The 27,970-nt window shown below is 40.2% G+C and overlaps 1 protein-coding gene across 2 annotated transcripts; it reads right to left on the bottom strand.

Annotated features, from left to right (window-relative positions):
* Positions 1 to 27,953, bottom strand: CD28 (CD28 molecule). 2 transcript variants are annotated; one of them, XM_032354526.1, is made up of 4 exons: positions 27,845 to 27,953; positions 6,865 to 7,221; positions 6,502 to 6,626; positions 1 to 669 (listed from the first exon to the last, which is right to left on the bottom strand). In XM_032354526.1, the coding sequence occupies exons 1-4, from the start codon at positions 27,936 to 27,938 to the stop codon at positions 541 to 543; spliced, it is 705 nt and encodes a 234-aa protein (XP_032210417.1). In that variant the 5' UTR covers positions 27,939 to 27,953; the 3' UTR covers positions 1 to 540. The 2 variants fall into 2 exon arrangements, with proteins under 2 accessions (XP_032210417.1, XP_032210416.1); XM_032354525.1 differs by having other exon boundaries at positions 27,715 to 27,950.
* Between the last annotated feature and the right edge of the window lie 17 nt (positions 27,954 to 27,970).

The raw sequence follows: 27,970 nt of genomic DNA, 5'->3' as shown, positions 1-27,970 counted from the left end.
TTTCAGGAATGAGAGAGAGTGTTTTAATGGTTTTTGAAATGTGTAAGTCTCCGTCCCCTCTCCCCCACTCTAAACTATCCCCACTATAAACCCCCATTTAACCAAAAAGAATGTTTTTCTATCCTTTCTTCTCCATCTAAAATGTCCTTCCATATTGCATTTCACTTGACCACAATGTTCAGGTGAAGGAGAAAGGAGTGAAATGGAAAGCAGATTTCAAGGTTGACAGAATCCATGGATTTGTTTGTTTGTTTTCTACTATAACCTCTTAAGTCAATAAATATGTGTTAAGTTGGCATTTGGGTCATGGCACTACAAGATAGAGCCTGCCACAATAATATTCTTTAACTTCATTTCGGAGTCTCAAAATAATGTTATTTGGTCTAGTCATTCAAGAAAAATTGGCATCACTGGCTTAAGAAGAGCCTGTAGAAGGAGCCCGTGGCCGGCTGAAGACGAGGCAGGTTTTTCCTATCCAGAGCAGTTGTGTTGAGTGGGTGAAGAGCTGCCAGCCGGCTTGCATCTGGATAGGCGTCCATGTCAGGAACGGTATGCTGCAAAGTCACGCGCTGGTGCATAGGGTTGGTAGTGCCTTCGGGTGGGCCCCGGTCTCCGGGGGGTCATGTTCATGTAGTCACTCTGAAGGATCCTGCTCCTCCTACTCTTCATCTGCAGAAAAGAGAAGTGTCTCTGTGAAGGGGTGCCAGGGAACAGAACGAGATGTAGTGGGAGTAACTCTAAGACTGGGCGGGGGCAGGCAACTACTCAGAATATGGACTGACAAATGAAGCTGAACACACCTGTATTCATTGAGTGCCTTGGACAGGATAGTGCCTCATCAAACCTAACTTCTTTGGACTCTTCTAAATTAACATGCAAAATCTGAATCAAAGAAGGTATTTGGGTTGAATATACCCATGTTACCCTCAATGCAGTTATTTGATCTAAATTCCAAAAGCACATCTGATTAATATATCCACTGTTCATGTGTAAATACTCTTGAAGGCCCTTCCTCCTTTGAAAAGGTTAAGCATCCCCACTGCAATCTTCTTAAATCTGTCATTTGCTTAACAAGCTGTTTTTGCATCATTAATCCGAGAGAACCTTCACCCCTCTAGAGTCTGAAATAATCATAAATTCATAGCCCTGGAGTCTAAATTAGTGGAGAGGTATAGTTCAAGACAACAAGTTACATTCCTACTCTCTTGTGTGTATGTACATATCCATAAAGATAATGGTGTCACTTATCTCTGCTCCTCAGATTCACCTCCTTCTAGATGAATTTCTATCGGGGTGAGGGAAGTAGGGGCAATACTAAACCCAGAGCAAGAGTTACATGCACTATGAATCTTAGCGTAGTTTTTACTGGAGGTTAAGAGCATCTTTTCTGAACCAATGTGATGGCAAATTTTACATGTTTGTTAAAAGACCCATAAAAATTTCTAAAAATAGCTACCTGGGTTTCCGAATTTAGAATTCCCTATTATGAAAAAAAAAAGTGTCTATTTCTAGGCACCTAGGCCTGATGTGTAGATACATGGAACGTGAATGACATGAACACTTGAACACGTAAGTGAGCAAGTGACTTCTGCCCTGGTCTTATTTCCATGCTCCTCCCTGAGGCTTGTCAAATGAGCAGGAGCAAGCTGGAAAACCCCAGCCTTCACATTACTAAATCCAACTAACATGTCTTCATCTTTCTCAGGCCTCATCTTTTGACTTCTTGGTAGCATTCTCTACTAATGATGACTCTTGCCTTTTTGAGATGCTCTTCCACTTTGCCTTCCCTAAGACGGCACCATGATGGTTATCATCCTACCTATCTGGCTACTCCTTCCATGCCTCTTTTGCAAGCTCGTCCTTCTCTAAGTAGCCATTCAGTGTTAAAGCTCCTCACAGACCACCTCCTTTACTTACTCCATCCTCTCTCTCTAGGCAAACTCAACCCCATTTGCAACTTCAATTACCACCTACTCACCCAAATTTATATCTCTGGATGGGACCTCAAAGACACTTCAAACAAAACATGTCCAAAAGGAAACTGAGATCCTCCCCTAAAGTCTGGTCTTCTCCCAGTGTTTCTATCTCAGTGAGTGACACTTCTACATATACAATTGCCCAAGACTTCCTAAACCTCATCCTTGACACTGCCAGTCCCCTATCCCTTGTCCCAGGGGACATTTGACAATGTCTGAAGGTATTTGGGGTTGTCACCACTGGGAAGAATGCTATGGCATCTAGTGGGTAGAGGCCAGAAATGCAACTAAACACACTATGTTGCACAGGGAAGCCCCTGACACCAAAGCATTACCCAGCCCAAAATGTCAATAGTGCCAAGATTGAGAAATCCCGATCTAAGGAATCTGATCATGAAAAGGAATGGGATGAAAAGGAAGCAAGTGATACAAAACATGGAACCAAATTTAGAATGAATACTGTCAGATTGCTTGACCTTTCCTTTTTGCTCATCCTCAGAAATGACCAGTGATTTGAGCCTGGTAGACTGGAAGGGGGCTGTTCCATCCATGGATATAAGGCAGGACAAAAGGAGAAGTATATTTGTAAGAGAAGGTTACAAATTCAGCTTTGGTCATTTAGGATATAAATGATGGATGGGTTATCCAGCTGAAACGAAGAAGTGGATAGTGTTCAACAGACATAATTGGGAGATTCATTCAAGAGAGGTAGCCATGGAAACAAAGTGGGTGAGGGAAGTTGCTCTTCAAACATCGTAGCTTTACATCCTTTCCATAAATAAGGACCAGCGTTCTCTCGAGCACAGGGTTATGGCAGGGCAGGATAAGGGCAAGGAAACCTCTGCCTCTGAATACATGTGGAAGGCCGCTGCTGATACCCTGGAAAGCACTTTAGTACTTACTCCTGCTCTGACTTCCCTTGCCAGAACACCAAATAGCAGTCTTTGCCTCCAAACACTCAAATACAACTATAGCTGGTAGAGAAGACCTGATAAGGTCTTCACCATTCTATTAAGTCCACTAAAGATGTGTGATCTCAGGACCATTCCTCCCTTGCCCTCACACCACCCCCACCCTTACCCACCTATTTCCTGGAAGCAACAGCAAGACACAATTCACTTAAAGACACAGTCTTCAAGGGCACGCTTGGTTTAAAGGAAGATACCACCTATCCACACACTGTCCACATTCCCTACATTGTGACTGATCGTGGAGAAGACCGTGTTTTCAAAAAGGTTCCTTTAGACTAAGAAAGAGAATAGGTTTTCCAGCTCAACTGGGTGAGTGGAGGAATGAGTGACAGTAGCAGGTGCTGTTCCGCAGCAGGCTGGTAGAGGGGAGCACTTTATTTATTCAAATGTAAGCAACAAGTCAAGAGCTGGGATAGAATGTGCAGCTGCTCCCAGAAACCCGCTCAGCCTACAACTGCCTACGGTAGCACATCACAAGCCCTCAGGAAGTTCCGGAGAACAGCACCTCGCACCAAGGCATAGAGCAGATCAGTCAAAAAAGGCTCCCAGAATAGGACCCAGGAAATGGCTAATCTCTTGGGATCAACAAGGTGCTGATTGCTTAAACAGTAACAGCAGCAAGAAAAGATGAGCTTGGGGTGGGGGGGGGATGTGATGTTATCTTATAAAATAAAGATATATATTTATTTCACACTCTTTTGGTCAGACAGTACAAAGACCTAGGCAAATAAAGGGTTCTTATTGGACAACCTAATTGACTATAAGAGGCCGCAGAAGATAAGATCATGCCAAGCACTGGCTCTTCCTAATTCACAGGGAATTTACAGAACAGAATAAGACCAAAGTTAAATTTTATCAAGACAAAGCAAGTAGTGCTACCAAAGAAAAACCTGTAGCATCTATGATGTTTCCAAGTTGAAAGTGAACTGTTTAAATTCACTGAAAATGACAAGACTTTTGTTCCTCTGGGTGATTCCAGTCACTGAGCCAATTCGTGCCTGATTATAGTAACTGATATTCTAATGTGTGTTTACAATAAGTTTTACAAAGATTTATTTATTTATTTAACAGAGAGAGATTACAAGTAGGCAGAGAGGCAGGCAGAGAGAGAGAGGAGGAAGCAGGCTCCCTGCTGAGCAGAGAGCCCGATGCGGGACTCGATCCCAGGACCCTGAGATCATGACCTGAGCCGAAGGCAGCGGCTTAACCCACTGAGCCACCCAGGCGCCCTACAATAAGTTTTAAATGGTGAGCAGTACCCTTCCGGCCACCGAAAGTTAAAGTAAGTCTCAAAACTATTTCCTGGGAAGCTGGTATGACACTGACCTAGGTCAACAATAACAAAGGAAGTACCTGTCCTGGAAGTGTACCCATAAAGCCACTTCACCTATATTTTAGATTAAGAAGTTGAAATTCCCAAGAGATAAAAATAAGGACTAAGATTCTAACCTCTAAAATCATTGGCAAACACCATAGAGGTTCAAAGTGGGAACGTAACTTGTATGAAGACCCCAAGATCAAGAAAGATGAGGGACAGAACTGACATCAGAGAAAGAATTTAAGCAATATTTCTGTACATAAAAGGCTCTCAGGGTTGGGCAACTTGGAGGAAGCAAGACGGGTAAATATCAAGTTGCTATCTAGTATAAGGGGTTTCTAGGAATCAACAGCCACTTTTTTTCCTACTCTGCAGAAGAGACAGATTAGGCAAACAGGCAGCCTAACCAATGTCCATCTCTGCCCCTAGAGTTTTCCAAAATGTTAGCAGCATGTGGGGATTGATCGAGAGGCAGACTTTGGAAATAAGCCAACAGAGTTTAAAAGGAATAGCATGGAGGACATTAGGAGAAAAAAAGGGAAAAAAGAAGGGGGAGAATCAGAGGAGAAGACAAACCATGAGAGATTATGGACTCTGAGGAACAAACTAAGGATTTTAGAGGGTAGAGAGGCTGGGGGAGGGTGAGTTGGCCCGGTGATGGGTGTTAAAGAGTACATATATTGCATGGAGCAATGGGTGTTATGTGTAAACAATGAATCTTGGAACACTACATCAAAAACTAATGACATACAGTATGGTGCCTAACATGATAAAAATAATAATAATAATTTAATAAATAAATAATAATAATAATAATTTAATAAATAAATAAATAGAGAGATAGGTGTCCTATCTCAGGTAGGACACCTGGGTGTCTCAGTCGGTTAAGCATTGGACTCTTGGTTTCAATTCAGGTCATAATCTCATGGGTCATGAGACCAAACCCCATATCTGGTGCTCAGCAGGGAGTCTGCTTGAGGATTCCTGCCCTCTGCCCCTCCCCCTAACTCTCACACTCATGCTCTTTCTCTCTCAAATAAATAAATCTTAAAAAAAAAAAAATCTCAGGCTAGATCCGTCATTTACATGATTGTGAACTCAAGGCTGCCCCCTCACCTCTGTCCATCCCCTGCCCTGCCCCCAACCCAGCACCAAGTCTTTAGTAAATAGAATGGTTTCACCAGGTGTGGGTTCCAGAAGTCACTGACCCATCTATGGGTTAGTTAAATGTGTAGAATATCTGTTAAAGATATGTTCATTTAAGTCCTTAGTTTGGCCTTTAGGAAGGTTATTAATGCATAAATCTGATAAGCACTCATTAAGCATTAAAAATGCTTAATACCACATGGATGGTGTATATCAAGAGAAGTGGTCCTTTATTCTTGAGGAGCATACATTTCTTATTGAAGAAATGACTCACACATGCATCTAACATAGGAAAAAACTCAAAGACAACGTGAAACCAGTGCAGGAGACATTCTGTCCCACACCATGTACATGAGAAAGGGAGGTTTCTGAGTAAGGGAAAGACCATCGGTAAGGGAGTCCCATCTTAACATTGGTTATGGCCATCAAGATGTGTTCAAACCTTCGACTTTGAAGGAGGTAAAGAAAAATACACCAAGCTCATTACATGAACATTTGCACAAATTGGTAAACTCTAATTCAGTGCTGAGAACTCAGAAAAGTCTAACTCCCATTATGGTTTCATAATGACAGCAACCATACTTGGCCTCACGAAATTCAACTGCTTCAGAGGAGATAAAAATATGACTCAGATAAACAGACCTAGTTTCTTTGCTAGGTTTGAATGCATAATTTCAGTAACCAAATTTCTCACAATTTTGGACCCTGAACAAAAATTGTGCATTGGTTTCAGTGCCTTGATTCCCAAGTTGTTAGATTTTTATACATATATGTATATCAAAACTAATTTATATATCATCATGATATTGCAAAATGGGAAAAAGAAAAGTAACTGGCCCTAAGACTCGATCCCCAGTTTTCAGCTTCTTTTTTTTGCATGGCCACCTAATTACTACCTTCTGGAAAATAGAATTCACATTAGATTTTCATCTCAAATAAAGCTAAACAGGTTAAAAGAGAAGAGAAATAACAGCAATAATACTAACAATCATGTATTAAACAGAAAATGAACTACATGGGCAAATTTCTTGAATGTGTTCAGATTACACATGCATGGAAAAGTTACACAAAATAGTGTTGCTTCTCTTACCCAGCAAGCACAAAGAGCCACTGTTACTAGCAAGCTATAGAAAACTAGGACTCCACACACCACCACCAGTGCCCAAAATGGCTTAGAAGATTGAGGAGACAGCTGCGCTGGACAAAGATGTCTCTCTGAAAAATAGAACAGAATGGGTTAAACATGGGAGTGGCACTTGAGTACATTTCCTTCCTTCTGAACTTTATAGAAGAATGGGAAAGGGATCAAAATATAAAAAATATCACCAGCTTATAATGTGTAGACTTCCTCTCTGGGACTTATCCAACCCCACCATTGATCATGACCTAGTTTGCAAGACTGCCACTGAAAACTCTTACTTTAGAGCAGTGCCCTGGTAGAGTTATGTGTTACCTTTCACATGGATAATGGTCCCATTGCTCTTCTCATTGTCTATGTAAGGAGGTGGATACATGACCTCGATTTTGCAGAAGTAAATATCTGTTTGGTTAACAAACAACTTCCGAAGGTAGAATGTCACTGTTTCATTGCCCAATTTCCCATCACAGTCGAATCCTGTGCTTGAGTAGAACTGAGGCTGATGGGAGTAATTTCCATTCACAACACAGACTTCCACAGCACTGTCTACTCCCTTATAAAGGGATGCCCGGAACTCCTTTGAGAAGAGGTTGTGGGTATACTTGCAGCTCAGGTTGACCTCATTGTTGTACACCACAAGCATGGGCAACTGCTTCACCAAAATCTTGTTTTCTGAAGAAGGAAAAATCATTTGCTTAGAATAAGAGCATGAGGACTTTTTTTCCCCCCTGAAATCAAGACATAATAATTAATAAAATAAACGGATTTCCAGCAAAGGCTTTCTCTTGGCAGATGAAGTTGCAGGAGTTCTTTGGAAGAAAATTATAGTGAGAGTTTAAAAGTTTGCATTTTGATATTATCTGCATCCTCCTTTGACTGGGACAATGCAGTGTGTTTTCACTTGGAGGGCAGAATGTGGCCTTCTGTTGGCACTGAGCACCACAGCTACGCATTTGGAATTTTTGAATCTGTACTAAGATTCCAATGATGTTAATCATGCTTAATTGTTTATCTTCCTGATTGAGTGGGATCCTTGGAAATGGCTTTGGAACACCTGACATGGATACAAAAATAGATTTGGCTTTAAGTTGTGATACAGGCTTTTGTGAACTAAAATGTTTTGAAACGTTTGGACTTTGTTTATTGGCCATTCCAAGAGTCGGATAAAAGTAAGAGAAGTAGGATAAAAAGTAAGAGAAGACACAACCCCAAAAGCTTAACTTACCTTCCAAATTCTGAGAGGAGCCTGCTCAAGAACTTGCCATATTTGTTCTCTTAAATCACAGGAGATGGAAGGGGTGTACAAGAGCTGCCCCTCTGCTCCATTTTTTTGCCTCAATGCTATTCCAGTGAATGATCAAAGAATCTGGACAGCGTCTAGTTCAATCTTTTCACTTTAAAAGCAAAGAACCTGAAGCTAGGTATTATAAGCCTACATGAGGAAGAGAACACATGTATTCCATCTTGTCTCCCACTGTATGCCCATTGCCTCTCTAAAATCGCTGAATAGTTGGTGAGCAAAGCTGCGACTAAAAACCCAACTACAACCACCTGAGAAACAGACCACTTAGAACCACCCTTCTTAACCACTAAGAATCAACTTTGCAAATTTCTCTAAATTTTCCGTCACTCTTAAACAATGAATTTCTCAAAAATAATGAATGGCTTTGCATCTCTGATTCAAAATTTAATTCCAAAAAAATTGCTGTTATTTTGGGTCATGCTAATAATTGTCTATGTATTCGCATTCTTTAAAAAGAGGTTTTTTTGAAACCACACCCTACGCACCCACACTGAAGACCCAAATAAAATAAAAATCTATTAAAATAAAACCTACAATTTGCCCTGGATTTGCATTCAGGTGCTCAGGCGTTTTGTTTTTGCTTTAGGAGAAAGGAAGATGCATAGAACTAAATTACTAGCAGCTTTCCATCACCTGGATTGTTCTCAATTCTGGCTGTACATCAAAAACTTCAAAAAAAAAAAAAAAAAACCCTTTTGGGAATGGGAACTGGATAGATCCAGTTCCCATTCCCAAAACTTCTGATTTAATTAGTCTATGCTGGGTACAAGACGGGATTTGTATTGTTTCTTCTCATTTTTTTCACACAACTTACTGAGATATAATTCATGTACCATAAAGTCACTCTCTTTTTTTAAAGTTCACCTTTTAAAAATATACAAGTCAGTGGTTGGGTTTTATTTTGTTTTATTCGAGTGTAGTTGACACACAACGTCACATTGGTTTCAGGGATGCCACCCAGAGAATCAACAACTCTATAGTTACGCTACCCTCACCACTGCATAGCTACCATCTATCACCACACATCAGTATTTACAGTACCATTGACTGTGTTCCCTATGCCGTACCATTCATTCCCAAGTCTTACTCATTCCACAAGTGGAAGTCGTATCTTCTACTCCCTTTCACTCATTTTGCCCATCCCCCCACCTCCCTTCCCTCTGGCAGTTGTTTTTTTTTATTATTATTTTATTCACAAATTGCAAATGGATGGCCACTATCTGATTCCAGAATATTGTGTTTTTATTGCCCCCAAACAGAAATCCCCATACCCGTTAACAACCACTCCTCATTCCTCCTTCCCTTTAGCCCCTGATAACCACTGAACTATTTTCTGTCTCTATGGATTTGCTTATTCTGGGCATTTCATATAAATGGGCTCATACACTATATGGCCTTTTTTGTCTGGCTTCTTTCACTTAGCATCATGTTTGCAAGGTTCATCTCTGTTGCAAAATGTATCAGGAATTCATGCATTTTCATGACCAAATAATATCCTCTTGTGTATATATATACCAAGTTTTGTTCTTCCAGTCATCATTTGCTTTCACTTTTTTGCTATTATGAATAACGCTGCTATGAACATTAATGGATATACATTTTTGTACGGACATAGGCTTTCAGGTCTCTTGGGTGTATGCCAGGAGAGGAACTGCTTGCTTATATAGTAATTCTGTTTAGCTTTTTGAGGAGCTGACAAACTTTTCCAAAACAACTGCACTATTTTACATTTTTTTTTTTAGATTGTATTTATCTATTTGACAGAGAGAGATCACAAGGAGACAGAGAGGCAGGCAGAGAGAGAGAGGAGGAAGCAGGCTCCCAAGCAGAGAGCCCAATGCGGGACTTGATCCCAGGACCCTGAGATCATGACCTGAGCCGAAGGCAGAGGCTTAACCCACTGAGCCACCCAGGCACCCACCATTTTACATTTTACCGAAAGTGTCTGAGGATTCTGATTTCTCCATCTCCTTCCCAACACTTGGTATTGTTCATTTTCTTTACCATAGCCATTCCGGTGGATATGAAACAGTATCTTATTGTGGTTTGATATGCATTTCTCAAATGACTGATGATGTGGTGCATTTTTTATGTGCTTTTTAATAATTTGTCTCTCATTCTTTTTTAGACTTTATTTATTTGACACACACAGAGAGAGAGAGAGAGAGAGAGAAAGAGCACACAGGCAGTGGGAGGAGCAGAGGGAGAGAGAGAAGCAGGCCCTCTGCTGAGCAGGGAGCCCAATCCCTGGCTCCATCCCCGGACCCTGGGATCATGACCTGAGCCAAAGGCAGACACTTAACCAAACGAGCCACCCAGGTGCTCAATTTGTCTATCATTTTTAGAGAAATGTTCATTCAGATCATTTGCCCACTTAACCAGACTGTTTTTTATTGTTGAATTATCAGAGATCTTTACATATTTTTGATGTGAATTCCTTATCATATATAAATCTTACCAGATTTCCAAATATTTTTTCCCATTCTGTGGGTCATCTTTAGTATTGTCATAAAGATTTCCCCCTTTGATTCTAATATTTAGTGAGGGTTGAAAATCACAATCGTGTAACAGATTTCTCAAGGTGACAGCATATTAAAATCAGCTGCAATTTAAAAACCCTTGATTCCCAGGTCAATTTAAGCAGAATCTCTGTGTATAGAACCCAGACATCAGTATTTTTAGTTTCTCAGGAGATTCTAATTTGCAGTCAAGTTTGAGAACCAGTGACTTAACAATTGAAAATTCATTTCTTATCCTCAATTCCCAGGCCTCCACAGGTTTTTCCAGTCATATCTCCTCAAACCCAATCTTCCCAACCAGCCAGACTATTTAACATCCCAGTAATATACTGTGTGAGCATTCCTCTTTCCATACTTTGCTAACTAAGCTCATGGCCTAAAGCGTCTCTCCCTTCTTAGGTCTCAAATGATTACTATCTGTATCACTCATTTGCCATTTGGTCAGGTTCTACATGTGGAACACCTCTTGCTTCATATACTTCAGGCTTTTATGTGTATTTATTTCCTCTAGACCTCCAGTTTCTGGGTCTTCTTTGAGCAAGGACAATCTGTTATGTTTCTTTATATACTACTGTGTGAATGATAAGATCTCATTAAATAATCAATAAGTGAAAGGTGGTAATCTGACTGTGTCATTGTTATCAGCAGCAAGGTCTGATTACCATCTCATCAAATCCTTGTTCAAAATTTGTGTCTCCACAACAACATTAGCTTCATTTATTATTCACTCAAAACCCCCTTAAAGCACTGAAAAGCACATGTAGGTAACCAAAATTTAAACCCATCAAGATAGGGAAATTCATGGGGCGCCTGGGTGGCTCAGTGGGTTAAAGCCTCTGCCTTTGGCTCAGGTCATGATCCCAGGGTCCTAGGATGGAGCCCCACATCGGGCTCTCTGCTCACCAGGGAGCCTGCTTCCTCCCCTCTCTCTCTCTCTGCCTGCCTCTCTGCCTACTTGTGATCTCTGTCTGCCAAATAAATAAAGAAAATATTTTTTAAAATAGGGAAATTCAACTTGTTTTTGTTGTGTTTCATTTTGCTTGGTTTTATTTTTATTTATGTAGAAAGAATCACTGGGCCAGTTCTGATTAAAAGAGCCAAATCCAGCAAGAAATGCCTGCTTTTCAGGGAGTCCGGGTTAGGTGCTGGTATTTCTGCTTACTGAGACCTCCAGGGATTGTAACTGTCCCTAATTATCTGGATTCTGTGTCAAGAGGCAATCAAATTCTTCCTACTCTGCCTTTGAGAGGTGACATAAGGGGAAAAAATCAGCATAGGAGTTATTTGCTAGGATAACAAAAGGGAGCATAAGCAGGAAAACCGGGAAAGCTGGAGAGAAACCCTGGACCCAGTTTGGGCTCCTCTTCCTAGCACCCACAGTGAGGTGGAGAGAGGGAGAAGGAAGAAAAGCTCTAGCATCTATACTCCAGTAGTTTACTTAACATGTCCTGTATCACTCAGAATGTGACACCCTCCCAAGAGGCACACAGAAGGAAAAAGTCTATTTCCCAAAGAGAACAGGGCTCAGTTTCTATCCTTGGGCAGCTACAGTCTGGTGGGAAGGAAAGATTCATAAACAGCTACTTTTAAGATAGTGGCACAGTGATCTTCAGGGCATTTCTGCAAGCAACTAGAAAACCAGCTAAGGATTTCTCAAGGTGACTGCTGACCTGACGTGGAAGTAGGCATGCATTTATTCAACAAGTTTATTAGGTAAAAGCCTAAGAGGAGCCTTTGTGTTGGGGTGAAGTGAGGTAAGAGAGTATGTGGTGGAGAATAGGGTGTGAGGTCAAGTACTATAGGGAATACAAGACAAAGAGAGAAAAAGAAGGATCTACGCAGAGGAGATAAGGAGGTGAGAAAGAGTATGGCAGACATAGGGAATTAGAGCTGCCTCCATTTTGCCGGCCCATGACTTGTAAAAGAAAATATTGGCAAAACAAGCATAGTTCACAGCTTGGGCTCTCTTGCTGGTGATGGGGACCTATTGAAGTATCTTGAGCAGAAAGGTGATTTCATTTGCTATATACCACTTTAGTAAAAATGTGGAAGGCAAATTTGAAGGGCACAAGCGTAAAAACATGGAGACAAGTTAGGATACAATCATAGTGACCTAGGTAAGATGTGATAAGCGTCTGAACTATGATTTCTTATTTTTTTTTAAAGATTTTATTTATTTATTTGACAGACAGAGATCACAAGTAGGCAGAGAGGCAGGCAGAGAGAGAGAGAGAGGGAAGCAGGCTCCCTGCCGAGCAGAGAGCCCGATGCGGGACTCGATCCCAGGACCCTGAGATCATGACCCGAGCTGAAGGCAGCAGCCCAAACCACTGAGCCACCCAGGCGCCCCTACGTCTGAACTGATTACAGAGAAGTGGATAAGCTCAAGAAATATGTGCAGGTTAAAACTGACAGAACTCAGCGTTGGCTTAGATGTGGTGAGTGAGAGAGGAGGAGTTAGAAATGATTATCCTCAGGCCATACAGACCAACCAGTAAGTAATACTGTTTTTCTTTTACCTATGTCTCTTCTTCACTCATTATGAGAAACTGAGGTGAAGGTTAGACATCTGAGCTATGAAAAAGACATTCTTCCAGCCTAAGAGATCACTGCAAAGAGCATATTAGTTACCTCAAAACTAATTGACTCCCTGGAGTTTAGTTCACTGTTTTCTGTTCTCACAAGGGAGAAGTGGTAGTATTTCTCTCCTGGAACTGGCTTTCCTTCACAAAACATAATGTAGTGGGATAACTAGAAGATAGACTTTACTTCCGCTCATCATGGGGCTTCCAAATTCAAACGTGAGCATGGTTATAGGGGATTTCTCTGAACCCATTCCACCTCAGCACTGCAAATTACACAACCTCTCAGAGAGGAGTCATCCAAGTTCTCAGGATCTTGACTGGGGGTTACATAGTCCATATTCTCCTGGTTGATGGCACATCCAACAACTTCAAAGGGGAAAGAAAAGTCCTTTTTTGTGTGACTCCTTGTACTAAAATTTGTTGGAAAAGAACTTGGAAAATAGTGATGACGTGGCCATTTGATAAAAAGAGACATCCAATGTATTTGTCAATGTTTACTTTACTCTGCCTTCCATGTCAGCACATAATTTTAACGTTAGGTGCTATGCACGAAGTGGTGTGCCAACTATGTGCTAGTGTGTGGCAATGATTCCCTAAGCTTAGGGTTCAACCCAAGTTAAAGATCGGCTGATAAAACTTCTTGTTTTCATTATTTATATCCTGATAGCCCTTGGTCCCACCTTGGTTCATGTCAATCATTTAGAGAAACCTAAGTAAGAATCATAGGATTTCAAAATCTACTTCTGCTTTGAAGACACACTAAATGAAGGAAATTCACTTTTGGTGGTAGAAAAAGAGAACCAATTTCTCTAAATGATACTGAATATATGTGATCATATGTGTCTACTTACAGTAGACACAATAATTCTTATTTTTTTCTTAAAATGGAGCATTGTGAAAATGTGCACCCCTCACTCTACTGGAATGAGTATTAACATGGATAAGTCATAGCTACCAGTAACAGAAACATCAAATGATATTTGGCTTTGAAATGTATTTTTAGTTCTCTGAGTTTCAGGGAATCTGCAAGACATCAAATAATTTAAGAACACATTGCAAAATTTAAGAACATACCCAGGCTCAGAAGACATTAGAGAAATATTTAGCTTCCCTGTACTATCTTGTATTTGAGTCCTTTCATGCTAGGAATGAAGAGCACCCTTCTCAGGTTATTTTGGTCTTTGCAGACCTAGCTTTTCCATGTAGCCTTTCCTTTCCTTCTTGTGAGTATTTAAGCAAGGTCCACCTAGGTCAAACCTACTGCATTAAAAGAGAAACATGTCAATCCATCAATTGTATTTGCTTCTGGTATCAAAAGATTCGCTTGGCTGACATTTCTCTAACTGAATTGACAAGTTGTTTTGATGATGAATTTAGTGCTTTGCTTTCAAAGCCTTTCCTAGCAGCTAAATCAGCTAAAGGTGTGGAGACAGGAAGCTGTAACCTCAAACCTCTTTCCCTCACAACTCCTCCTTAACAACAGGCAACATGAAGAGTAAGACTGGAGGTGAAAAGGTACTTATCTGCTCCTTATAAGTAAGGCAGTGCAAGCTAAAAGATTTCCCACAGATAATCTGTGAATCTTGTGATACAGCTGACTTAGAAAATGGAAAGTTGCTTGTGCTTCCATGAGAACTGGTCACCAAAAGAACAAAAAAACAAAACAAAACAAAAAAACCTTTCCCTTTTTGCCTGTTGTAAATGGGTCAATTACTATATTAATAATCCATCAATTCTCTGCACAGATGGAGTGGATAACCATCTCTCGGGTGTGGTTCCAAGCACCAGAGAAGAAATCCTGCCCCTAAAAGGACCCTCCTCACCAACTCAGTTAATGCTTGGATTTCAAAAGAAGATGAAGCCTAAAAGGCAATATGGGAAACACATTGACTTAAATTAGTAATTGCGGCCTACATTCACAGGGCTACAAAGTGCGTTTTCCTATTTTATCTCATGTGAACTCCATATTAACCTGTGAAATAAATAAATAGGACAGTCATCTCTATGCGCATTTCACAGATGGGGAAACTGAGGTTAAAGAGGTCAAACAAGTTGCCCAAGTTTATAGGACAAGTGACCTTTATGACTTGGCTCATGCTTCATGACTTCTAATCTACTGGTGGTTTTTTTTTTCCCCTCTGTTAGTTTGCATCAAAATTTCAACACAATTTCAGTGGTTGATTCTAGATCTTCTCAAAGTTGGACGATAATTGGATGGTATTAGAAGTGAGAGTTAGGGAGGAAAATACCATTGAATAGGGGAGTAGATGGAGTGGAATCAGGACAAAACTAAGTTAAAATTTTATTTTTTCCAACATGTTGCTGGAGTGCTCAGCTGGAAGGAACTCTTGAGGTGATCTAAACCAAAACCTTATTTTATAGAACAGACAACTGAAAATAAAACAAAACAAAAAACGACTTTTTAAGCAAGGTCACACAAATAATGGAAAAGCGAAATTTATTTATTTATTTATGTTTCTAGGAATAATGTTTGAAGTCATGGATGTTTTATTCAGAAAGCCAACTTTGTGCATTCAGTAGATTCACTTGATTTCATGGTCATATTTAGAAAAAGTGTGTCTCCAAACTTTCTGGGCTTGTAATGCATGTGCACAAAACATTTTGCTTATGATTTCAGAGACTTCCTAAAGGTTATGATGGATCCCAGATAAGGCCTACAGACAATACCGTCATGTGAAATGCCTCTTTAAATTATTTCAGATCCACAACCAACAATGATGCCATCTCAGCTCTCCTATTTCCGCTTGCCCAAGTTTGTACAAAATACTTGGAACTAAATTCGTCAGTATAGAACATCACTTTTCAGTCTAAACCTCATTGGGCAAATTCTCAACCTCAGGACCTTTGTGAATTGCATACATTTATCATGTCTAATTTAGGATATGCCATCTTTCCTTTTCTCTATCATAGCACCACAGAGAAACAGAACCAGAGAGTGGAGTAGACAGCACTCAAGACAGAGATGTGCATTGAAACGTTAAGGAAGGAGTAAAAGGAGATATGATAGGTATTTAATTAGCAATGTGACTTTCTTTCGGAACCTCTTAAGAACTTCATTGGGTTCCATTTCTGCACATCACAGTTTCTTTTGCAGCTTAAAAATCAGATCGTAAGATCCTAATCACGTCGTTTCCTTTTTTAAAATTCTGACTGAACAGAATTTAACATGTCAGGCAGGAACCAGAGCAAATGAAAGCTTTCTATTTTCAACCATCTTGCCCTACGATGTTTGTGAACACACTGTGAAGGTGACACTGGTTTCCCTGGCACAGAGCACCTCCCTCCTGACCACAGAACTGGTGAAGTTACTGTAACTTTCCTCTGAGTACATTTCCTGTTCAGGCCTAGGATACCCTTCAGCACGTGGCCCTCTGACCACTTGTTCCTTTTTAGGCTCCATAAGGGCCAGGCTTGTTAACAGGGCAATGCAGTGTTTGCTCCGAAACCTGTAAGACCAATTGCGCTTTCTGGGAGGAAAGTGGCTCTTTCCTCTTTTGGTGGTTCTGGAAATCTAGCTGGTGGCTCAGCCTCCTACAGATGTGAGAAAGAGGAGTAAAAAACACTCATCAGTCTTTGACCATCTTCTTTGAGTTACTAGGAAGATAAAAACAAAGCTATGAATGACCTAGCATACCTTAAATGGCTCCAGACCCTCTGAAGTTCATGATAAAGTGGGCGGAGGTTGGGTGGAGAGTAACAAACATCACATTTTCAGAATAACTTTGTGGTCATTCCATCTAGTTTTCTAATGGCCGTCATCTGGAAATCCCTCTGTTTTCCCAAGGGTCAAGGTTTAAGGAAAGCTCCGCCCAAAAGGGGCTGTGAAAAAGCATGCGGTGTATACATATATGTTATCCCATTCAGGAGCCCAGCAGAAAACAAATGGCACACTCAAAATTGGGCAACAGGAGGAAGGTATATTTTTTTAAAAGTACTGTTGGCAAAGGTGTGGAGGCCACAAGGCAAATGCTAGAAACTGTAGTTCATGGCAGCAAAGTTATGAGCACCCTTAGGTCTAAAAGCTCATGGGCAGGGTGAGGTTACCAGAACCAGAAGGAAAGAGAATCACCTAGAGGAGGCCGCCATGACAGATGCAATGACTTTGTTCAGACAAATAGACCATGGGATCAGCCCTGCCCAAGATTGTGTGTCTACAACTATCAGTTCTGTCCAGCACATTTATTCTTATTGAAAGGGTGACTTTTATTCAAAATCTAGAGGCCTTAGTTCAAACAGATGCAAATGATTATAGATAGGTAGCAATAAAAATAGAAATAATAACCTGATTAATATATTTACTCAGCAAGCTGCCATTAACCAGCACCAGTCTAAGCTCCATAACTATTGGGCTTCATACAACTGTCAAGAAGTTAACTCCGAGATCAAATAGTTCGGTAGCAAAAAGTCCCAAATGAGTATCTAGTCATCAATTATGAAGAGAGAAAAATTATCAAAATGATCAATAAGCACTTTCTGAAAAGAAATTTCAATGTTTCCAAAAATTGTTCTTTGGTATTCTGACTTCTGCCATGATGAAGTCATGGATTTATTCAGTAAATAAATAATAGAACCAATGTACTAGGTTCTTGGGAGATGGAAGATGTAAAAGATACAACCTCTTTCTTCTAGGAGAAACCCTAAGGTAAATACACCATTAGCTACACTCTAGGGCCATGTATGGTCTATAAGCCCTGTCTTAACAGTCATATAAAAGAGGCCTTGTTTCCAGTTGAGATGATTTTGGAGGCTTTTATGAAGACAAACTGGCCTTTAGCTGGGCAATGAAGTCGGGGGTAAATTTAGACAGGCTAAGATGAAGGAAATAGCTTTTAGTATAAAGGTTTATTAGGGACCAGCAGAGCATTCTGTTTACATAAAGGGGAAATAGGAAAGATGGTGGCTTCCAATCACAGAGAGACTTTAATGCCAAGAAAAGGCACATGGATTTTGCTAGGAAGGCAACGGGAGACGATGAAGACACCTGAGTTGAGAATAGGGTGGTGGTAAGTGCCCCTTCAGGAAGGTTAGCACAGTAATGCAGAGCACACTTGCTGGAGAGGGTGGAGAGGAAGCAGAGACCAATTGGGAGGCTGTTGCAATAGCTTTGATGTGATCCCACAGGGTGTCAGGTGCAGAGGAGGCAGCTGGGGTGGGCAGGACAGATGAGGAGTGGGGACCTGGTTGTCCTCACTGACGGTGAACGAGAATCAGAAATGACACGGAGTTTGTGGGCTGGGGAAGGGTGAAAGCAGAGGCATTGCTGGCAAAATTAGCTTTGTTTGGAGAAAAGCTGCTGGGTTCAGCTTCAGATACACTCGGTTTGAGTGGTGGGTAAAGCATCCCGAAGGAAAGGTCCAGGAGTTAGATGTGTTGGACTAGAGCTCAAGAAAGTTACAAATAGTTATGTACATCAGGATGTCATCTGTATTAGGATGACAGTTAATATTAAACATGCCTAAAGCCATTGCCTGCACTGTCATCCACCCCAAATGCTCAGACACACTACCCAGCAATGTAGGGTGTAAGCGCTCTAGGATTGAAGCTTCCTAAACACAAAGCAACATAAATGGGTATGATGTGACCCAGCCCCTACAGTTCAAAGGTCTACAATTGTCCTCTGAGTCCCTAATGCTAGAAGATAATCTAAGAGGCCAAGAAGGCAGAGTACCTTATATGAAATCTTCCAAACCCCTCCCAAATATCCAATTTTATTATCCTAAAAGGTTGCCTGTAATCCAAACCATAGGTAACTAGGGCTTCATAGCTTTCTACATGAACAGTATAACAATAACTCAATCTTACATCTCCAAAGAGTCTGTGCAGGGCCACCTTGACACATACAGAATCTTCTAGGCAAATGTCATGACTAGGAAGTTTGAAAATAATTACTATGTGGAACCTTAACATTATATAGGAAGGTGGAGGAGAAAAAGAAAAGAAAAAGCCAAGTCCTGCCATAGTTTCCAAGCATCTTTGGACCTAACACTCTGGTTTGCGGTCTCTCCAAGCACTTTCAGATATTGCTCTTCAGCGGTTCTTTGTATTTTCTCTCTCAGATCATAAGAGCATCCACAAAGTGATGGGGTGGTTGAGTTGTCTTGTTAAAACTGGTAAAAGCCAGCACTTTTATTGCTTGTAAGAAGGATGTTTAAGCCAGAAATAGACCTAAGATGTCTTCAAGTCCAACCCCCTCACACATCAGACAAGGAAATGAAGGCCTAGAAAAGATTTTGTCACATTTCAACAGACTAAAACTCCTAATCACATCCCCCCCTATCTTGAGAAATCAGTGGTGTTAGCTTTTAAGTTTGAAAAAAAATAAAAGGGAATGGAGGGTAGAAAAACAGACATGGCCTCCCCAAAGCCAACAGCAAGCAGCTACATCCTTGGTCCAAAAAACACAGGGAGATGCTGAGATTCAATTTCCTGACTGGAAACTGGATATTGGGCAGGATTGATCTGAATCTCGTGACCCTCTTATTTCAGCCATGAGCTGAAGCCAGGCCAAGCCATATTGTACATTTTTGAAGGCTCAAACAAATTTAAAATGAGATGGGCGAGGTCTTCAAAGTTAAGGCAGGTGTGATCCAGTGGCCCTTGCTGATACAGGTTTAACACTAAAACCTGTTCTGAGAGAATGAAATAGATATAATTTTTAAGTAAAAGTTTTTAATATCAAGTATGCCAGCATGTAATCACTCATCTACCCCTTCTCCATTCTAACATTATATGGCTGCCTGTACAAATCTCTTCTCTCCCTCCCCATTCTTCTTAGAGATTTGTCCTCTTCTCTCTAGTACTCCTATCCTCTGTGCTCCAAATCTTTCTCCCCATCTCCAGGTGACGACTGCCTCTGTCCTTCATTGTTCTCCCTCCTCCTCTTTTATTTCCTAATGGCCCTTCAACATCACACACACACACACACACTCAAGAACAGCTCTTGGTTCCTTCTACATCTTAAACATAATAAAGTCACTGGGTTTGCAAACATTTATTACATACCTACCATATCATATACAAGAAATGGTGAACATCACAGGTGATAGAACTTCCCAATTGTCTTTACCTAAAAATTTCCTCTCTTTCTGCTATCTCTGTATTGTTCCCCTCCACTTTTTCTTGACTTTTTGAAGTCTTATCTTCCTTTCCTACCATTCTATCTAAGCTCAAAAGTCCCAACTGGTCTCCTTTTAGTCAAAACCAATAGCCTTCCCAGGCCACTAATCACTTCTTCCCTTATATAATTGATGATATTAAGCACTGTCTCTTTTTGAAATTCTTTCCTTCTTTGGCTTTAGTGATGTTCTATCAAGTCTCTTTCTCCTCTTCTCTCTCCAGACATGTTCTTTGTCTCCTTCACTGGTTGATCATCCTCTTCCGCTGACTCCTAACCAAGCAATTTTCCAGGTACAGTTCAACTCTCTCCTTTCTATTGCCATCCTTTCCCATGACATCAGCTTTACTCCAAAGATGAGGATTCCTAGATATTTTCTTCTTACCTGGCTCCCATAGCTTCAGGTTTGTACAGGACATTTTTCTGTCATTTCAAGCCTTCACTTCAAACTCAATGTTCTAAAACTAAACATCAGTTTGCCCCAAAACTCAACTGCAGAACATCTTGATTACAGGCGGTGATACCACCCTTCCTCTATGAAGCCAAAAATCTTGACCTCACTCTTGATCCCTCCCTCTCTTTCACAAATCAGGCACTATATCCTGGAATTTCTACTTTTCAAGCATCCATCAGAATAGTCACTTCTTGCTGTTCCCACCTTTGCTACCCAAATTCTAACTACTACCCCACTCCTGGCAAAGTGTTATAATGTGCGCCCCTTGCCATTAGTCTCTATACATTCTAGACCATCCTGCTTCCCAAAGCTTCCAACTGCATCAAAATGCCTTGAAAATAAGTCCAAACTTGGGGGACCAGTGCTCAGTCCTTGGTTTGACCTGATTCTACCCTACCTTTCCGCACTTCCACACATTCAGTTCTGGCCAAGAACACAGAACAATATCCCTGGTTTAATTTCTTTATTTGTATTGCTTCTCCCTTCTGAAGTTACATGGTGTTGGTTAAGAACATGAATCCTGGAGCAAGGGTCTGGATTGACTCACTTACTAGCTGTGTGACCATAGGCAAGTTGCTCTGTTTGCTCTGTCCTTCAGTTTCCTCATCATACAGATAGAAGATCGTCGCAACTGTTTCAGAGGATTTCAGCGAAGAACACATTATTTAATATAAGGGAAGCCAGGGAGAATAGTGCCTGGCACATTATAAGTGAAAAATCAGTATGAGCTAGGAATTATTATTAAAAACATTATCCATTCAAATCATATCTAGCTTTAATGTCCCATTCAATTCCCATAAATGCTTACTATTCTATATTACTATTCTATATTAATCTTACTAGAATATTGATGTTATGCTTCCTCATTTTAGTACTAATTCATTCATTTCCTTCTTCAACAAATATTTGTTGAACACCTAATAATGCTTCCAACACTGTGCTGGAATCTTCAGTTATATCTTTGCTGTGCTGTGAAGTTATAGTGATGAATAAGACATGATCCTGCCTGCAAAGAGCTCACAGTCTAGGAGGAGAAACAGACGCATCACTGCACAATAACAATTTGGGGAACCCTGAGAAGGAAAGAAGTCCCTCACTTTGCCGCTTAGGGTCTCCGAGAAGGAATGAGTAGGTGAGTGAGAGGTGAGAGGTGTAGGGGACATTTCAGATTATAAGCATAATGTATACAAAGTCATTAAGGCATGAAAGAGCAGGAGAAGTAGCCAAAGACTTAGTTATTGTTTCCGCACTGCTATATCATGTCATGTATGGTCTTCTCAGCTGGATCAAAAAGTCTATGGCTGCAGAGAGAACTTGGTTAATTACACAAGCAGTTCTTGTGTGCTAAGTCCTTATACTTCTTTTCCTCTTTTTATATTCCTTCAGGCTCCCATAAAGATTAAAATATAACAGAGGTTTAATAAGTCTTTGTTAGATTGAGTTATACTGCCACTGGAACTCCTCTTTCAAGTCCATAATAAAGGCTGAATACCCAGGGAGAGCTTCCTCAAAAGAAGTGAATCTTGCATTATAGTCAGGGAACGAAAGATGAGTAGGATTTGGATAGATGGAAAGGGGGAGAGAGGGAACCCCAGGAAGGCTATAGCATCAGAAAGGTCAAAAATGCCCAGAGCAGTCTTCACAGGGACTGTGAAGAAAGCTGCAATTTGGGGTTTGGGGGTCTTATATTAGGGTGTGAAAGAAGATTGATTAGATAAGCAAGAGGGGTCCAGCCTTAGATCATCCAAAACATGCCAAGGAACATTGCAAAATGACTTTTCTTTAGCATCTTCCAGGACCCATCATCACAGCCACCTTTTCAATAGCTTGAGAGATCTCTAAGTCCTTGCCCATCTCTAAATGTCTCTGGTTGAATTCACCAGTTATATGGATGCTGCTGCTTATAACTAAATTAAATTATTACATACAGAGAACAAATAAAATAAATTACCACAAACAGTGAATCATTCACGATGATGCTAAATTGAAAGAAAAAAAAATTCTAGAAAGATTTTACAATTCTCATTTTTACTTCATTGAAGCTCAGACTGGGTTTTTTGTATCAGTCATAGAACCTAGAATAGCATCTAGAAGATGTTAATAAATACCTATCAAATGGGCACAAGAATGAAGACTTGTCTTGCTCACATGTAAGAAGAAGGAGGAACTTTACAGAACAGGAACCTAGTACTTTAGAGAACAGTAACCTAGTGATATCCTGTTTTAGTCCCCCCAGGAGCTTCAGTAAAAGGAAACATTCATGTGCCCATTCTCACCCAGTTTCTATGGGACAGAGTCTGTAGATCAGAAATGGAACCCTCCTGGACCCAACATTCCGAAAGATGGTCTTAAATTCTGTAGCCTTATTAGTAGTAGTGTTCAGTACCAGAGAAAGTCATCGGGTTACATGGAAGCGAATTACAGCCACAGGGATGTTCTGATACTTCATCATCTGTTAGATATCCCTAAGCAATGAAAAGCACAACCCTCTACCTTCTCAACAAGTGTTAAAAAAAAAAAAAATCAAACAACCACCTATGTTCCTAACAAGGGAATAGATGTCAGTATTACAATGTAACACATGTCAGTAATGCAGATTCTTGTATCAATGAGTGGGTGATGAACAGGAATTCCTGACGTAATCAATACATTACATGGTGAATTGTGAGCCATGAAGTTCACTTAGCTACTGCAGAAAAGGGTCACCGATTAGATCAGAGGTCAGAGTGAACTATGAGTGGGTGCCATTTATGACACCATCAGGAACCATTAACACAGTTACCGTGGCAGCCAGAGTCCTACAGATAATGAAGATGATGACAAATGAAAAGATGACGGTAATGGTGATGCAGAGATAAAGTTGCAGCTCAGAGTTAAGTAAGAAATTCTCCACCACAGTGCAGGTTTTCATCCAGCACTGAAAACATAAACACACGTAACCTGCCTGGTGATACACAGACTCAGTCAAGATGCCAGTGACCTTAATATTTAAATACCAAGACCAAAGGAGTCTAAACTCTCTTCCTCACATCCTCTAACAAATGACCAAGTAGCCCTTGACTCCATCCAGTACTCCTCTCTTCTGAAGTTCAGGGTCATTAAAATGAAGGTAACAAGCAAGAAGTTAGACAACCATTTTGCAACCACTTCCCCATGGGGCCTGTGTTCCTCCAGCTTCAGGGACCCATTCTCGTGCAACAATTCTCTGTCTGAAAGCTTGGGGTACCATGTTTTGATGACAACTCAGTGTCAAGAAATCGCCATAAAAGAGACAGATTTTTCTAACACAGCTTCGAAAACCTGAGACCCCTTCAGTCAGTCACAAAACCACCCAGACGTCATTTTTTCCCAGAAGTTCAGCCAAACCATCTACTGAGAAGAATACTTCTACTGGCCTCTGTGTATTTCCATACGTAACAAACTTCTTGAAGAAAAGAGGCAAGTAAACATTTAACCAAGATGAAAGGGGAAAATGAAAGATTTTCTCCTTTTCAGTGACCTGCTGCAAAATAACTGTGCTTTGAAAGATGGCCTGCCCTCTGATTCGTAGACAAGAAAGTTGGCAATAGTGTCTCCTTATCTATGCCTACACTAGTTAATAAAAGAGCTATTGTTTTAGAGATGATAAACCACAAACGGAATTTTCTTCTAGGATATTGGTAGCATAAAAATTTTCATTTTATAAATGTCAGCACACTGCCTACAGGAAATACTTGAAGGGAAATATCCACACAGGGTAAAAGCTGAATGGTACTCATGTGACATTTGTCCACTCATGAAAATAGAATAAAGACATTAAAAGAGAGGACAGTCTATGTCTTAAGAAGAGACAAGATCCCCACCCCCCCACCCATAAGAAAGGTTTTAATGTGAGAGCTTCAGAGTTACGATCACAGATTCATTTCTCTTTCTAATCTGTCTGTGAAAATGACTCATTCTATTTCTTGATATTGATATATTGATATTTATTTTACAATCCTTGCTGTAAAAGTTTTTTCTGGATAGTTGCCTTTGAAAAAAAAAAAAAAAGAATGTAATATCCTGTCTTAAACAACATCTATACATTTGAAATGCCCATTGAATTTACTTGAGATAACAAAACACCCAGTCAATTTTTTAAGTCAAAAAAAAACAAAAAACAGGCTACTGTGCGGTGGACGTCAGGCAGATAGGCAATCTGCGGACAACAATGCCTTTTCAATGCTCATCTCTCCCTCTCTCTTCCTTTCCTAAGCCTACCCTCATGGCAGCACTACCCTATAAGAGGTCAGTTACTTGCCATTGTGAACAACTACCTCAAAGGGGGCATTTGCTGAACTAAAAATGAACTCTTTCATTACTTTGCTTTGCTGATGATTTTTTATTAAAAACCAACCATCTTCCTGCCTTCTGTGCCTCTCTCGGGGGAAAAAAAAAAGGTGCCAAGAGAAATCCAGAAGCACTGGAGAAATCAATCATGTTCGAACTGGCCATTTTGACAGTTTATTTGCTGAGGTTTGGGGAGAAATGAAAAAAAATCCTCTCCTGGAAAAATAAGTTGTCCTGATTTTTATCTTCATTCTGGATGATTAGCCTTGCTGAAAAAATGACCAATATTGGCTGAAAAATCTATGAACAATGCCATCTATTATAGGCACACTCCTTCCATCTTCCATCACAAATTGGTTCCCTTTCAAGGAACTACAGTTTTAAGTCAGACTCCTATTTGAAAATCCAACAAAATCCTCTCAATTTGTGGATCTCCATTGCATAATTACTCAAATCTGGTAGGAAACATGTGACTTGAGGAAAGGAATTGTGTAAGTGAATTTTTCCTCATGCTCCCTAAATTATACCTCTTTAAATTAGTCATAAAAATCTTTCTACAGCATCATTAAAATCATGAAGAATCAGGTTAGGTTGAACTTTCCTAGAATAAGCATTTTAAGCTATGCTGGGAGCCAGTGAGTTAGAATCTTTAAATTAGTGAGGAAAAGGACAGTTCTTCCTTTTTTCCTGTTTTTTAAAAAACTTTTTACCAAATTCCAGTTAGTTAAGATACCATGTAATACTGTTCTTCCTACTCACACGCATACACAACACACCCCATACATCTCAACACGGCCATACCAGAAAACTTTCTCAATGCTAGGGAGGACAATGACGCTGTGACCAGAGAATTTTACCTCATCTATAATTTCTTCAGGGAGGACAAATACAGACAAAAACATATGACAGGCTTTGCACCATTGATTAGAATGGACCATGTATTGTTGGTATGATGTAGTTATTTTATCACAACAGTTTTTTTTACTGAGAGAAGCACTTCAAAAGTGCCTTCTCTAGCGCTTTTCCTACTTCATTTGATGGCCACTCAGCATCAAATCGTAAATGTTGTTTCAGGGGTGCGTTGGTCTTCACAATGTAGATGTATCTCAAAATAGAAAACAAAGGTGCCACATGTGTGTATCCTTAACAGGGCTCTGAAGATAACCCCCTTTCAATAAATGTTCCAAAGGAAAAATCTAAAGCTTTGTGCCTTCCCAAAAACATCTTCCAAAGAGATTCAGTGAGTTGATGACAGATGGATGTCCATAGAGCACATCAGGAAAGTATTCTGTGTACAAATACTTACATAGTTTCTGTGAGAATGAGCTGCTCTTTCCTTTCTGCCTATTCTGTCTATCGTTTCCTTGTAATTAATTAAGAAATTTTAAATGCTTTTTTAAAATAAATTCTAAAGATCCTTAAGATAGACATTAAAGACCTTCTTTAAAATACATTTTAAAGATTCTTTTGAAAAAATATTTGGTAGCTCTAAATGCTTGGCAACCAGATAGATGCTGGGGTATAACCCAGCTCACCAGCTTGTGTCTTTCACTGAATGGGTACATTTTATTAATACACACAGTTTGTAAATACACTCACTGGCACAGAAGGCAACAAAAATAGATGGGCGTAATTGTAACTATGTCACTTGGGCACATTGGGAAATTATACCCTTTGGAGCCCATGCACACGATGTTAAGAATAACAGCAAATAACGCAGCCTCTACACCCACCAAAATAAATGAGAAAAAAAAAAAAAAACTGAAGATACTGGCTTTTCGATATATCTTCAAGAGAAGAAGAACTTATTTAAACATGCTCATTCATCAGTACAAATCTTGAGCCAAGCGAGACAATTTTCTAACTCTGAGAACAAGTCGAACAAACACCTGTCTCCAGCCCACCAAAGCAACAAGCCCTTTCTGTTTGGAATTGTGATTTTCCAAAGATGGTTTGACCCCTGGAATTTTCTGGAGCTATGAAATTATAAACCATATCACGTTAGGTGGAGTAATGTCGTGGTCAGTGGCATAGGCCGAAGAGTCAGATTAAAGGTGGTTCAGACCCTGAGTCCCATAACTAATATCTGTATATCCTTGGACAAATTCATACCCCTACCCCTCAGTCTCTTCATCTGAAATGGAGCTCTGTTATAATAGTGTTAAGTATAGCCTCCTCATCATCATTGGGAGCGTAAGGGATTTTAATCTAAGATAACAGATTTCAGCCAACTGTAGAAGAAAGTAATTTATTGGCATTTGTATCGTGTCACCTTCTGTAATGACTCCAAAATTCATTCTGACACATTCGATTCAAGTAGAGTTGTAACTACAGCTAACATTCATCTTGCAAGATAAGCTCTGACTATACTAAGCATTTCACACAGATCATTTCATTTTATCCCCACAATGAACTTGAGATGAGGTTATTACCACCCGCAATTTATAGAGAAGAAAACTGAGGCTTAGCAAGTCTAAACTGAGGCTTACTAGTCTAAACCTAGCCGGTAAGAAATGGATCAACGGTATGAATCCTGGCAGTCTAAATCCAGAACTTTCAGGACCCACCTACATATAGCGGTTTTCATACAGTTTTTTTAAAAAAGCAACATTTTCATAGCTTCCTGTGACACTATCAATTAATAGCTAAATAAACCTCATTCAATTCCAAAGAATGTTTGTTAAAATATTATACTGTAGATGGAGACTCAGTGGATTTCTAAGTAACAGGCTGCCATGGTAGAGCAGAACTACATTTCAAAAGTCCACATTTCATAAGTTGTCTGAAATTGAAGAGAAGCCAAGCCCACCAAAGACTTGGAAAGAAAAACCCAGAGGAGAAAAGAAATAAAAAATGTTTACCTGCTACTTGAATCGAGGGGAAGAAGTTGAGAGCCAGAAGGAGCCTGAGGATCATTGTGCTAATGGTGGGCCAGGGCTCCAGCCCCTCCTCCCCGAGGAGCCCAGAGTGTGAGGGGAACAGAAGATGCACCTGCTGAAGCCTCAGCGTCTCCGTCATCCACAGCCCCCACCAACTTATTTCCCTCGGGGCACATGATCAAGGGACTCAAACCACAAGGCATCATGACTGCAACATTTCACACAGGATATTACATTG

The sequence above is a fragment of the Mustela erminea genome, chromosome 8 (genome assembly GCF_009829155.1).
Source record: "Mustela erminea isolate mMusErm1 chromosome 8, mMusErm1.Pri, whole genome shotgun sequence".
In the NCBI taxonomy this organism is placed as follows: domain Eukaryota; kingdom Metazoa; phylum Chordata; class Mammalia; order Carnivora; family Mustelidae; genus Mustela; species Mustela erminea.
Note: the sequence above shows the minus strand (reverse complement) of the source record. Positions and strands in the feature narration are given on the sequence as shown.

Coding starts and splice junctions, on each gene's coding strand:
- CD28 (XM_032354525.1), bottom strand. CDS start 27,871: ATGACGGAGACGCTGAGGCTTCAGCAGGTGCATCTTCTGTTCCCCTCA. Junction 7,222..27,714: donor CCCCTCGATTCAAGTAGCAG/GTAAACATTTTT, acceptor TTCCTTCTTCAG/AAAACAAGATTTTGGTGAAG. Junction 6,627..6,864: donor GACCATTATCCATGTGAAAG/GTAACACATAAC, acceptor TCTATTTTTCAG/AGAGACATCTTTGTCCAGCG.